This window comes from Moschus berezovskii, chromosome 23, assembly GCF_049115385.1.
Source record: "Moschus berezovskii isolate FMDL1 chromosome 23, NW_MosBer_1.0, whole genome shotgun sequence".
NCBI lineage: Eukaryota > Metazoa > Chordata > Mammalia > Artiodactyla > Moschidae > Moschus > Moschus berezovskii.
Genome location: NC_142482.1, coordinates 22586691 through 22600969, shown reverse-complemented (window position 1 = coordinate 22600969; position 14279 = coordinate 22586691). Strand labels below are relative to the sequence as shown.

At 43.4% G+C, this 14279-nt stretch overlaps 1 protein-coding gene across 3 annotated transcripts; it reads left to right on the top strand.

The window, feature by feature from the left end:
• The first annotated feature begins 1307 nt into the window (after positions 1 to 1307).
• LOC129543534 (small ribosomal subunit protein eS4, X isoform) lies at positions 1308 to 13726 on the top strand. Of its 3 annotated transcripts, XM_055406699.2 has the most exons (3): positions 1308 to 1528; positions 12404 to 12587; positions 12834 to 13726. In XM_055406699.2, the coding sequence occupies exon 3, from the start codon at positions 12841 to 12843 to the stop codon at positions 13630 to 13632; it is 792 nt and encodes a 263-aa protein (XP_055262674.1). In that variant the 5' UTR covers positions 1308 to 1528; positions 12404 to 12587; positions 12834 to 12840; the 3' UTR covers positions 13633 to 13726. The 3 variants fall into 3 exon arrangements, with proteins under 3 accessions (XP_055262674.1, XP_055262673.1, XP_055262672.1); XM_055406698.2 differs by lacking the exon at positions 12404 to 12587 and having other exon boundaries at positions 12839 to 13726; XM_055406697.2 differs by lacking the exon at positions 12404 to 12587 and having other exon boundaries at positions 1309 to 1528.
• The last annotated feature ends 553 nt before the right edge of the window (positions 13727 to 14279 follow it).

The following is a 14279-nucleotide window of genomic DNA, read 5'->3' as shown; positions in this document are numbered from 1 at the left end:
GTTTTGCAAAGGGTAAAACCCCCAAGTTAGGTGAGGTTAGGATTCTCTGTCTCTTTCCTTTTTTTGGAAGGTGCTGATAACAACTTTGTTTTTAGGGCATTTCCTCCTTAGCTGCATTCCTTTTGTAGACAAGGGACAGTAGTAGCTGCAAACAGGAGCCACTCCCGAGTCTCTTTAGATCTGGGCCACTGCGGCCCCTTATCTCTCTGACCCCGAAGCAGCCTGATTTTATCACTGGTACTAATTGAAGGTCCAAGCCTGATTCATTTGAACAGTGTGTGGGGTAACTACCATCACGGATTCCCTGCTCCTCCCTCCCCCCACCACCCCCATTCGAGGCATTTCCTGGGACTTAGGACTTTCAGTGTTAAAATCAGACCAATCCCAAGCACAGGGAGACGGCTGGGCACCACAGGTATACCGGGGTTTGGGCGCGTCTGGGGTGGAGTGTATACCCGTCCAGCCTGCTAAGGTGTGGGTACGTGTGATTATTCACGTTTGTGCACAAACATGTAGCGTCGATCTGTTAGTACCTTGGGATTTTGTGTGTTGAGTAAATGTTGCTGAGTGTGTAATCATGGGATGTGTGTGTTTGTAAGATACGTGAATTATGCGCAGGACTTCTATAGTATGTCGTATTTAACATGGTGTGGCTAATATACACGTGTGTGACGAACGCGTGTTCTTTTCAGCCAGGGTTTAACTGTATATTTTGTGCCTGGTGTAGTGTGCAAGGTATGCGTGTCATTTGGGTTGTGGGGTGTGTGTGTGTGTGTGTGTGAAATTGAATTCCACGTGGGGTTGAGAACGACTCAAAACACACGGTGTTTGTAGTCTTCTCATGTGGAGGTAGTGCAGTGTGTGTGCGTTGTGTGTGCTGTGCTTAGTGTGCCACGGGATGCACACAAGTCTTTGGCAAGCCGAGTGAAGGCTGGGTGTACCCTGGCAGGTCTGCACCCGGTGTAGGGGTTCAGACGTGCCGTTCCAGTGTAGATGCATTGCATGGTGCTCTGCGCATGCTCCGAGAAGCCGCGCTCTCTTACACGTACGGCGGTGTGATTCCTGTGTGGACAGAAACCAGAGGGTGTTGTGTGCGGAGGTGTATCAGTGGCGGCTGTGCAGTGTCCACTGTAGTTGTTGCTTGTGTGGGGTGGGCGGTAGGCGGTGGCAAGAAGCCAAGGGCACCACGGCCACCTCCGCAGTGAGCACGACGATGGGGTCCCATTGCCAGACCTCACCCGGCCCGGACTCGCTTCCGGTCCCGCACTTCCGGCCCCGCCTGCGGGGCATTCTGGGAAGCGGGGCCACGCCCACCGCGCGGGCCACGAGGAAACGGCTGAGGCGGTTGCGCGCGCCTGTAGCGGAGCAGTCTCTTCCCTAGCCTGCTGGGGGCTGGGCTTTGAAAGCCGCGTGGAGTTTATATTGTCTAACTCACCGGCTCCTACCGAGCGCTGTTCTCCGCACGTCTATTTTCTCTTTTAATCGTCACGGCCAGCCTCTGAGGGACCTTCTAATCCCCACCGCACAGGTGAGTTACCTCAGGCTCCAAGAAGGGAAGGAGCCATCCCGGCTCAGGCCCCTGACTCCCAAACTTGCCGCGAGAGAATTTATGACGAGAAAAAGGGACACGGGAAAATGAAACTCCCCGAATAGCGTCCGTTTCCCCCCAAACCTGTCGAAAGATACCAGAAATCTCTCCTCAGACCTGTCTGAATTTCTCGCACTTGCTGCAAAGGGAGGGAATCATCGGTTAGTGCAGTGAAAACGAAGTTGGAAGGATGGAGATATTAGATAAACTCATATAGTGTGGAATTAAATAATGAAGACGGCAATTGTCCAAAGTTATATTTAATACCCGTTGTGGAGTGAAGGATTAACATCAGTTTTTAAGTTCCACGTGGTCATTCTTCAGATGTGCTTCCGGTGGCGTCTTCCTCCTCATCTCCCTCCTCCTCCCTTCTTTATTCCTTCCTCTTCTGCCATATTTTCCTGTGTATTTGATCTGTTAGGCTGAATCATATGAGACTACCTTTTGTGTAGATCAAAACTAGTTAAATGTTGACAGTTTCATGTGTTCAACCTAATGTATTTTAGAAAGCTTTCTTTTCTTTTTGGGGCGGCTGGGGGGAGGGGTATGTCGTGCAGGATCTTAGTTCCCAGACCAGGGATCGAACTCACACTGCCTGAAGTGGAAGCGGGGTATCCTAACCACTGGACCACCAAGACATTCTTGGAAAGCTTTTATATTTTGTGTTTTAGAAACCGTGAGATTTTCACTGATTGGAGGAGCTTATACTTACGTATTATGGCTAGAGGGGTGGCTATGGTGTGCTGGAGCTGGCTCTCCAGGTGATTGTTAAATATTCAAGGATTTTGCAAGAGAGTTGTTAAACCATTGGTAGCTTGAAATTGGCCATGGAGGGAGTATTTACACCATGGAAATTGGCTTCCCTCCTTGCCCTCCTGGGATCTAGTTTAGCAGAATGCTATTGGATGTTTGATTTATCTTAGGCCAAGTGAAATCAGTTCAGAACCACATAGATCCCCAAACTGAGACTGAGGAAAGAGTAGAATGGATGTTGGGAGGCAACCAACGAGTTCAGTGGTTGTGAGAGAAAACACTGAAAACTTGGGGATGTGCTGTCACAGTTCATAATTAATAGTTCACTTTAGTTAGTGTTAAGCATTTATCAGCACTATTTGAAGTACTTTATATGTGTTAACTCATTTGATCCCCATAGCAGCCTTATGGCATAGATATCATTGCTACCCCTATTTTACAGATGGAGAAACTGAGGCTTAGAGAGGCAGAGTGTCTTGGGCTGAGGTTATACAGATAGTAAGTGGCAGAGTTTGGCTTTGACTTCAAGCTATCTTAACTCAAGAAAACGTGCTTTTAACTACACTGTATTATATATGTTAGGTTATGTTGCAGTAATTACCCCCAACTCTCAGTGTTTTACAATAAAGACGGTTTATTCTTGCTCACATTTTTACATGTTGCCTATGTGTCAGATGTGATTCTACTTCACACATATTATTCTGGAACCCAGGCTGAAGGAGCAGCTCCTATCTTGGCCCCAGAAGAAAAAAACAATACTAGCACCATGCAGTGATTCTTAAGATTCAAGTAATATGTGGCATACTTCTCATCACATTCCATTGATCAAAGCATATCACGTGGCCACGCTTAACTCAGGAGGGCTGAGAAATAGAATCCCCCTCTCCCTAGGCACTGCAAGTCACATGGCAACCTTCTGGGAAGTGAATAACTGGGAACAGTTTTAGGTTGGGTTCCCAGAAGCAGACCCTGAGTCAAGGATTAGAGTGCTCTATTAAGGAAGTGTTCCTAGGAGAATCCAGAAAAGGAGTGGAGGAGCAGGACAGAGAACGAGGCAAAGCTAAGTAAGGGTATAATTTCAGGCCAAGCCCTGGGCTGAACCTTATCCAAAGGGGGTTCTGGGTATAAATTATACCTCAGAGTTTATCCCAACTCAGGGCAGGAGAGCTGGACTTTCATATTTCCACAACTGTGAGTCATCGGTTAAGGACTGCTCCAAGGGCACTTTTTGCTTTCTGAATATGGATGAAGCAGTTCCAGTAGCCCTGGACCAGTCCTTCGAAAAGAATCACAGGTGCATGGCTCTTAGAAACAAAGTCACACAGAAGTCAGGAGAGGGTACAGAACCTGAAAAGAGATTTGAGGAAATGTGGACAGAGCACCAATAATTGATATTAAAGGAATAGTAATGCCATCTACCACACTGCCTCTATTTTATACTGTTTTATTTTGATATCAAAGGTATGACCTTTTTTTCTCCTGTAGTTAGTGGCATGTCTGATGTCAGAAAAAGGGACCACAGTTTTCTCCTCTTGAAACAAAAGGTAATAGGGAATCATTACAGGTTTTTCAGTAATCCTGTGTAGTACTTACTGAGCATGTGTGTCTAACACTGAAATTTCTCCAGAGTGAAGAAATCTGTGTATAATACTGTGGTACAATTCTGTCAGTAACACAGAGTTAGTGCAGCCTCCACAGGTTAAGGGTACAGTCCCTAATAAGACTGTCCTGTTCCACCTACAGGTTCAAGGGTTCCCAAGCCCTACTTGCTTCTGACCTACAAATTCAGGGGTTCCCATGACCTTTTCAGGTTTCTTAATTTGCTAAGATGATTTATAGAACTTGGGAAAGTGCTAGGCTTTATGATTAGTTTTGTTATAAAGGATACAAGTCAAAAGTAGCCAAATAAGGAGACATATAGGAGGAGGTCTGGGAGAGTCCTAAACATGAACCTTCCAAGCCCCCTCCTTGAGGAATCTGGATGTGTCACCTTCACAGGACACTGATACATTCATCCAGAAGACTCAGCCAGACTTTGACTGTCCAGAGTTTTATTGGGATTTCATTATATGTGCATGATTGACTGAATTCAGTCTCCAGCCACCTTCCTCTTCCTGGAGGAAGTTGGGCTAATACCACATGACTCAAATCCCCAATCCTTTAATCACATTATTGGTCTTTCTGATAAAACTAGCCCCCATCCTGAGTCACTCATTAACATAAATTCAGGTGTGATCTAAGAGCCCTACCATGGTTAACAGAGACACCCTATCTCTCAGGAAAATCAGGAAGGATTCAGAAGCTCCCTTCCCAGAACCTAGGACAAAGACCAGATAAATTCTTTATTATGCATCAGATTGGAGAACAGTATTTAACTGAGCAGAATTTTTGTAATTCCACAGGTAAACATAAATGTAAAAGCAAGTACAATACACCAAAGACAAAAAATCCTATCCTAAATGCAACCAGGGAAGTAAAACAGATGACCTAAAAAGGAACTGTAGAGTAACAACAGACTTATCTTGCACAGCAATAAAGGCTAGGAGATAATGGAGTATCTCCAAGAGAATTATAAGGTAGATTGCTCTTATTGAAAGATAAAGCATAAAATAATTATAGGATAGTGTAGTGATGTTTATCTGACATCCCAGAAGAAAGTTAATCTGTTGCTGAAGTTATCCACTTAAAAACCAATATTTTAATGATTTCTGATATAAATCATTCCAGAGTATATCACCGCATCCGCCTCCCTTCTTAACTGGTGAGTTCAGCATTAGTGTGCTTTTAAGTAGTGAGACTCCCAGGGGTTACTGAGGTCTTCTAAGCTGTTTGCACCAATATTAAATGTTTCCACATGCTGTATTTTATACTTCTTTCTGCTTATTATAATCCTGTCTCACTGCAGCAGCAGTTTTATTGAAGCTCTTAATCTGTTGCTGATTTAATGTGCATTTGTCTGAATATGGGTCACAGGCTTTCTCCATCTTCCTAATATATATAGCTCATTAGCTCTATCTGACAGGTTTTATTTTCTGAAAATGAGCACCATGGTACAGTACATCCAGCAAGTTCTTCTTACTGTGTAATGTTGACATCATGTAGGCTTTCCCCTCTTGATCTGAGTGTGTCCTTGGTGCTATGTAACTTCCAGGGTTATAAAAAGATGATATAGCTTCCACCTCTCGGAATGCTTGTTCTTGGAACCTAATCACTATGCTACAAGGACGGGGAGAAACCACAGGGAAAGGCCCCATGTAGGTGTCTGATAGAACCCCAGCTGAGGCTCCATTCAGCAGCCAGCACTAATCTCCAACCTTGTGGATAAATGAGTGAGTGAGTGAGTGAGCTTTCAGGTGAGTCCAGCCCTAGCCTTCAAGCCACAGCTGAGACCAGGTGGAACAGAAACAAACTGTCCCTGCCGATCCTGCAAATAATCCAAGTTATGAATTTAATAAGCCAAAGATTGATGGTTTTAAGCTCTAAGTTTGGGATGGTATCATTCACAGCAATATATAACTGGAAAACGATGTGACTACTTTTTACTCACAGCTTAAAGGTTGTTCCATGTGGCTTGGTTGGAGCCACCTGGGAGCTCTTAACCCAGAGGTGTCCTTTGCCAATTTTAAGGAAGTTCAAACCTTGTAAATTATTTTAAGTTTGTTCCTGCTCTAAAAAAAACTTCTTTGGTTTCAAGGAAGGAGAAAAGAACCCATTCAGTTTACTTCAGGAAAGGGGGATTTAATGAAGGGACACAAGGGCTTATAGGAACCCAAGAACAGAAACTGCTATACAGCATAGAAACTGCAGCTGTTTTTACATATGTAAAATATATGTATACACAACATATAAACAAATATAGATTTTATATATACAGACATATGTATGTTTGTAGCTTCTCCCACTCTCTGCACATATACTATATTCTTTTCTCATTATATATTCTCATTTCATAAGTGGTTCATCATAACCTTTCCCCACTTGTAGTCTCCTTTCTAATCTCAGTCTTTATAATTCAAGTGCTGTTACTGATTCAGTGCCCAGTTTCCATTTCTTGAAAAAAGTTCTGATTAAAACAGCTCCTCTTTGCTAAGAAAGGTCCCACAAAGGACAAGCATCTGGGCTCATTTACACCTGAACTAGCTTTGGTCAGGTGTCCATCTCAGGGAAGACAGCTGCAGTTTTGAGGTAAGGAGTCCCCCAGAAAGCGTGGGTGGGCATGTAGTGACTGACCTCTCTCGAGCAGCTCCTCATTAAGGCTGTTAACTCCTGGCCAGAAAGTGAAATCTGAGATGGGTATACGCGTGACCAGATGAGAGTAGCACATACTCAGGAACTGGCAGCACAGAGGAGCATCAGGAATGAGGGAGGATGAAGAATTATGTCCGGCAGCAGATGGTGAGACCTGCAGGCCCTGATAACATCTGCAGGCGTCATTTCACCGTAGATGGGTCCATGGTGTCCTACGTAGAGACCCCGGAGTACAACAGACTCAGTTCAACTTCCAGGTCAACTAATATAAAAGCTGTGAGACCTCAGGCAAATTACCATCTTTGAGCCTTGGTTTCTTCATCTGTAAAATGGGAATAAAAGCACCGCCTTGCAGGGCAAGGGTGGGAATTACTTAACTCGTGCCTCATCGCAGCCATTCACTAAGTGTGAACTCCCTTTCTTCCTCCACTTGGAAGTCAGAGCTCCCCTTCCAGGTTGTGAAATGTGCTGGGACAAAGATCCTGTGGCTAGAGGTCAAAAGTTTTCTCACTCCAGTTACTCACAACCTCAAAGGAGTTCCCTGCCTCAGGGCTTCGCACCTTGCAAAGGTGAAACAAGCCTTTATGGGTCCAGAGCTACCCTGATGGGGCCACCGACCACACCTTTTTCTAAAAATCACCAGATTTCTGGAACTCTAAAGAACAGAAAGACTGTAGATGGTTTGGAGACATAACCAATAGATGTGCACTTTAGAAATCAGTGAATAGAAAATGCACAGCGAAATGGAAGCTCTTGGATAGGCCCCTCTCATTTTAAGAACATAGAGAAATTATGAAACTGTCAGGCAGATCTCAGTTCCTTGAACACTCTCACTCTCCTCAGGTGGCTCAACACTGAACAGTGGCGATTACTGAGCTCTGTGCTGCACGTCGAATGCCAGCACAGGCACGGAACCTGAGGGGAGGGGCTCTGGATTAGGAGCTCAGGTCTGAGGTCCGTTCCCGCCTTGCTGCTGCCTGGCACCATGTCCTTGGGCAAGTTACTTTCCCTCTCATCCTGGATCTTCACACATGCAAAATAGGATGATTGGACCAGTTTCCAAGAGGCCTCAAACTCAAGTAGGAAAGGAGTATCTTAGTGTTTAAAAAGAACCCTCAGAATTACCCAAACATTAGTTCAAATCCTGTCTCTTCCACTATTAGCAGTGTGACCCTGAGTAAGTTGTTTAACCTCTATACAACAGTCTCCTTATCTGTAAACTCTGGGGATAGTTACAGTATAAGATTGTTCTGAAGATCGAAGAAGGTAAACCATGAGTGCGTGCAGCACACCACCTTGTACATAGTAAGTTCTTGATGAATGTTAGATATTGTTGTTAGTGATGGGGATTTTAAAATATATTTTTGAAAGCATAACTCTATTAATCATGTTGATGCCTGGGACTCCCCAGGCCAGAATCAATAGATTTCTGAAACAGATACAAATTTGTACAAAAAAGTCATTGCTCTCCTTCAATTGACAACTTCCCCTTTTTTGATGATGGTGGGGGCCTCCTTGTAAGGCCGTGATCTTGAAAGCCAGGTTATGGGGAGAAAGAAATGATTTTATAAATGTTTTAACCTTCCACTCCTTTATATCAGCCTGGAGGACTTGATCATTAAGGAGGTTACTGTAATCTAGGCTACAGAGAACTTAGTATATGGCACAGAGCAGTATTTCTGTAATTTTTCGAGAGAGAGAACAAGACTCAGATTCCTGAGTCACATCCCAAATTACTTGATGGCTAGGAATCTCCAAGGGTAGGAGCCTCTGAAGGGATGTTTATTTAAGCCGGTGCCCAGTTACTCTTGTCCAAGAAGTTCAGGAAACCTTGGCAGAGACAATAGATTGCAAGACTGAGAACTGACCCTTCCCCAAGGTACATGGGAGGAGGAGAAGGGAGAAATGGTCATTTTAATGAGGTGACTGAATATTTATGTTAGGTGCAGTTGAAATGGAGGCAGACCAAGATGCCTAATGGACAAGTTGTCCCCTTCCTTTTCAGTTCCCTCTCCATGAGGTTTGGACTCATGAGACAAATGAGGGGAAGAAAAATAATGTCTTTGTGCATCTGAGTGTCCTATGAATTAATTGCTGCTCTCAATGATGTCACAACATTGTCATCAAAACATCATACCATCGTTATCAAAAAGTCTTCATCTAAGAGTCTCTTCAGCTTTGAAACCCAGCTTTTATGGGTCTGGGGTTACCCAGGAGCTAAACCAGGTTTAGGGCCCCTTTAAGTCTGGGAAGTTGCCCTTTGCCTTCAGGGCAAGAACCGAACATGCTCTTCTAGTCTTGCTGGGAAACAGTTTGGGAGCAAGAGGCTGAGAATTAAATCTTCCTGGAGGAATCACATAGCCAACCAATTAAAGGGTGGGTCCACACAGATGGTTATAAGGGAACAGATCAGTGTGCTTCCCTGGCCTTGGCATTCTAGTTTTCTTCAGTGGTCACACTTCTGGGCCAAGGGTTCATGTCCCTGGGGCTCTGTCCTCTTTCTGAGAGGGATTTCTTTTTTCTGGTCACTTCTCGCTCTTCCCTAGTACAGATGAAGAACTCTGAAATTCTGAACATCAAATGCCTTTGATCATTAATTGTAGAAATAATCATAATAAACTCAGATTTGAACCATCATTTATACTGTTTTTAAAATTGTAGTAAAGAACATATAAAATAATTTTAGCCATTTAAAGTATGCAACTCAATGGCATGTAGTACACTCAACAGTGTTGTGCAGCCAACACCACTATCTAGTTCCTGAGTTTCCTCACCTCAAAAGAAACCCTGTACCTATTAAGTAGTCACTGTCCGTTTGTTCCTAACCCCCAGCTACCGGCAACCACTAATCTGCCTTCTGTCTTTGTGGATTTGCCTGTTCTGGATATTTCATGTAAGTGAAATCATATGATATGTGGCCTCTGGCTTCTTTCACTTAGCATAAAGATTAAATAGTATTCCATTGTATTTGATATACTACATGTTGTGTATCAATCAGCTGGATATCCTTTATACATTTAAAGTTTGTTTTGTTTTTTTTTTTTATTTTTGGCTGCACTAGGTCTTCATTGCAGTTCAGGGACTTCTCATTGCAATGGCTTCTCGTTGCTGAGCATGGGCTCTAGGGCATGTGGGCTCAGTAGTTGTGGCTCATGGGCTTAGTTGCCCTGCAGCATGTGGGATCTTCCTGGACCAGGGATCAAACCTGTGTCACCTGCACTGGCAGGTGGATTCTTAACCACTGGACCAACAGGGAAGTCCTAAAGTGCTTTTTATATGCGCTGTATCACCTGATCCTCACCAAAACTCTGGGAGGTGGTTAGGGCAAATATTATTCATTATTATTGAGATTTTCCCCATTTTACAGATGAGACTGAGGCTCATAAAGGTGGAGTTACTTGTCCAAGGTCTCATAGGTGGTTAATAGCAGAATAAGAACCCAGGTCTCTCAGTTTGGATGACCAAAACCTTTCTTGAGCTGTTTGCTTTGTAATACTAAACAGTGACCTTCCTCCAAGATCATGAGTGGACGTGTGCTCATCACGACAAGACAGGTGAGGACCAGTGAGCGTTGAACCCTTCAGTTCTGTTGCTCAGGCATGTCTGACTCTTTGCAACCCCATGGACTGCAGCACACCAGGCCTCCCTGTCCATCGCCAACTCCCGGAGTTTACTCAAACTCATGTCCATTTGAGTCGGTGATGCCATCCAACCACCTCATCCTCTGTCGGCCCCTTCTACCGCCTTCAGTCTTTCCCAGCATCAGTGTCTTTTCAAATGAGTCAGTTCTTTGCATCAGGTGGCCAAAGGATTGGAGCTTCAGCATCAGTCCTTCCAATGAATATTCAGGACAGATTTCTTTTAGGATGGACTGGTTGGATCTCCTTGCGGTCCAGGGGACTGTCAAGAGTCTTCTCCAGCACCACAGTTCAAAAGCATCAATTCTTCAGTGCTCAGCTCTTTCTTTATAGTCCAACTCTGACATCCATACATGACTACTGGAAAAACCATAGCTTTGACTAATAGTCATAGGTAATAACGATAGCTTTGATAATCAGCCTCAGGGTTTAGTATCAAGGTGGTAGAGCTATAAGAGAGAATATGCATGGCTGCAACCAGCAAGGAAAGAGTGGGGCACTGAGTCCTGGAATGGAGGTATTTAGATGGATGTATTTACACTCCCTTCTTGGACAGGCCTAATTATGTTCATTGACAAAGTTGATCACTGTCTACAAGGCCTGATCTTACAAGGCTTTTCTGCTCAGACCTCCTTAAGGATTCTCCTTCCATCTCTGCATGAAGCATACATACTTGCCTAGAATACTTTACTCTCCAATGTTTGCCAACTAAGTCAGTTTAAGGACTTCATGTCTCTGATGTTTCACCCTTTTTCCTCAGCAGTGTGTCACCAGTAGCAGTCTGCAGTGTAAATGAGCAGGACTTCAGGGAGTAGCATCCCACTCTGCTGCAGTGAGAGTTTTATTCCCGCTAATAAAACTGCAAAACCAATAATAGAATGTTTGGAAAGCTGAACAAAGCAACAAAAATGATCCATAACCTTTCTACCCTAAAACAACTGTTATTTGAAGAATTCTCTTTCCCTAGCTTTCCTTCCTTTCTACCTTCCATCCATCCATCATGAAAGTAATACAAAATATTGTAATATTTTAAACATGACTTAATATCTCACACCCAGAGACAACCACTGTGAACATTTTGCCCACTTTCTTTTTTTTAAGATTTATTCATTTATTTATTTGGCTGCACTTGGTCTTAATTGTGGCCTGCAGTATCTTTGGTTGCAATATTTGGACTCTTAGTTGCTGTGTGTGGAATCTAGTTCCCTTACCAGGGATTGAACCCAGGCCCCCTACATTGGGATTGTGGAATCTTAGTCACTGGGCCATCAGGGAAGTCCCAGAAAGAGACACTTTTAAAAAAAAAAATTTCAACTGCACCACATGGCATGTGGGATTTTAGTTCCCCAACCAGGGATCCAGTCCCCACAGCCTGCATTGGCAAAGCAGTCTTAACCACTGGATCACCAGGAAAATCCCTTCTTCCAGTTTTTTTCAATGCCTTTTTTTCATAATTGCAGCTATACTGAATATTCTATTCTGTTAGCGTATATGTCGTTTTTGTTACTAATTTTTTTCTAATAAATGTTTATTTACAGAAATTTATAGAAAAAATTATCAAAAAAAAAAAGAAAAATTACCCAGAATGTCCCTTCCACATATGGAAATTTTAACATGCATTTTTAGAAAAGATATATTTGTTTTTGCTTGCTTGTTTTTGGCTGTACTTGGCCTTCGTTGCTGTATGTGGACTTTCTCTAGTTGCAGCGAACAGGGGCTATTCTTTGCTGCAGTACTCAAGCCTCTCATTGCGGTGGCTTCTCTTATTGTACAGCACAGGCTCTAGGCGCGTAGGCTTTCAGTAGTTGCAGCTTGGGGGCTCAGTAGTTGGGGCGCATGGGCCTAGCTGCTCCACGACTTGTGGAATCTTCTGGACCAGGGATCGAACCCCCATGTCCCTTGCATTGGCAGGTGAATTCGTAACCAGTAGATCACCAGGGAAACCCTAACATGCATTTTTTTACATAGTTGTGATTCTACTGAATACAGTTTTTTTCTTTTTTCCCACCTATTTTAATCTCATTTCCCCATGTTGCCCTATAGTCTTTATCATTAACTTCATTTTTGTCTTTTTAATACGTAACACATTTATATAGTACAGTATTAAAAAAATTAGGATACTTTGGAAAGGATTTTTCCCCACTTATTTTTCATTTGCCTATTTTTCTTCCCACAGCACCCGTTGTCACCTGCTCCTTGTGGACCTGCCTCCTGAAGCACCCTTATCTTAAGAGTTTTTCCTATTTATATTCAAATAGAGCTTCCTGATTGTTTTTTTTATATACCACATAAGATTCCGCTTTATGTAGGGTAGCATCATGTATCAAACTAGGTCCCATGAGGGGAGAGGCAAGATAGGGGTATGAGTATAAGCTACTATCTATAATGTAAATACGCTACAAGTGTGTATAGTAAAACAGAAAATATAACCGATACTTTATAACTATAAATGGAATATAACCTTTAAAAATCGTGAGCTACTGTGTTGTACACCTGAAACTTATATAATATTGTATATAATCTATACCTCAGTTTTTAAAAAATGTTTTTTAGAGATTAGGCCCCATCAGTGAATATTCAGGTTATTTTCCTCTCTTTGTGCGCAGTGCAGCTATGGCTCGGGGTCCCAAGAAGCACCTGAAGCGTGTAGCAGCTCCGAAGCACTGGATGCTGGATAAGCTGACTGGAGTGTTTGCCCCTCGTCCATCTACTGGTCCCCACAAGCTGAGGGAATGTCTCCCCCTAATCATTTTCCTAAGAAACAGACTTAAGTATGCCCTAACAGGAGATGAAGTGAAGAAGATTTGCATGCAGCGTTTCATTAAGATCGATGGCAAAGTCCGCACTGATGTAACCTACCCTGCTGGTTTTATGGATGTCATCAGCATTGATAAAATTGGAGAGAATTTTCGTTTGATCTATGACACCAAGGGTCGCTTTGCTGTTCATCGTATTACACCTGAGGAGGCCAAGTATAAGTTGTGCAAAGTGAGAAAGATCTTCGTGGGAACAAAAGGAATCCCTCATCTGGTGACCCATGATGCTCGCACCATCCGTTACCCTGATCCCCTCATCAAGGTGAATGACACCATTCAAATTGATCTAGAGACCGGCAAGATTACTGATTTCATCAAGTTCGACACTGGTAACCTGTGCATGGTGACTGGTGGTGCTAACCTGGGAAGAATCGGTGTGATTACCAACCGGGAGAGACATCCAGGTTCTTTTGATGTAGTTCATGTAAAAGATGCCAATGGCAACAGCTTTGCCACCCGACTCTCCAACATTTTCGTTATTGGCAAAGGCAACAAGCCGTGGATCTCTCTTCCCCGTGGAAAGGGTATTCGCCTTACCATTGCTGAGGAGAGAGACAAGAGGCTGGCAGCCAAACAGAGCAGTGGATAAAATGATCTCTATGTAACATTGGAAAAGTCTTTGTTCTTAGTTAAAGATAATAGCACATAAAAAAATAAAATTGTTTCCAATCTGCTGCCAACAATACTACTGTGACTAACATTGTGTGTATGCCATTTCAAATGTGTGAGCCTCCATCTGTGGAATAAGCTCCTGGAAATGGAATTGCTGGGTGAAAAAGTGAATGCATTCTTAATTTTGATGGGGCCAAATTGTACTCTGTAGGTTAGCAGCACCAGAATGTGATTTAACCCAGTGTCTCGCCTTAGTTACTTTCTCCATTTTCTGTTGTACCTATAACAGAGTTAGGGCCAGCCTCAGGCATAAACCAGTTTTCCTTTCTGGCCACTCATACATTATCTGTAATATATTGAAGGCTGCTGGATGACAGACACTTGCTGTGTGTTGAGAGACAAATATACATATGTATAAGACACAGGTGCTGTCCTTGGGAGCTGCTCTCAGAGCTAGTGGGGGCTGGGAAGGAAACACAGAGGAAGGGATGTGTAAGAAGAGCCCACCAGGCCCTCCGCCTCTGAGGGGGAGGAGCTGGGTGTGGTTTTGCTCTCCTTATCCTAGCACCTAGCAGAGCAGATGGTAGGCAGCCAGCATTCAATATACATTGAGGGAATAAACAA

What these genes read in the sequence shown, in the direction of transcription:
- LOC129543534 (XM_055406698.2), top strand. Translation starts at nt 12,841, where the DNA reads ATGGCTCGGGGTCCCAAGAAGCACCTGAAGCGTGTAGCAGCTCCGAAG.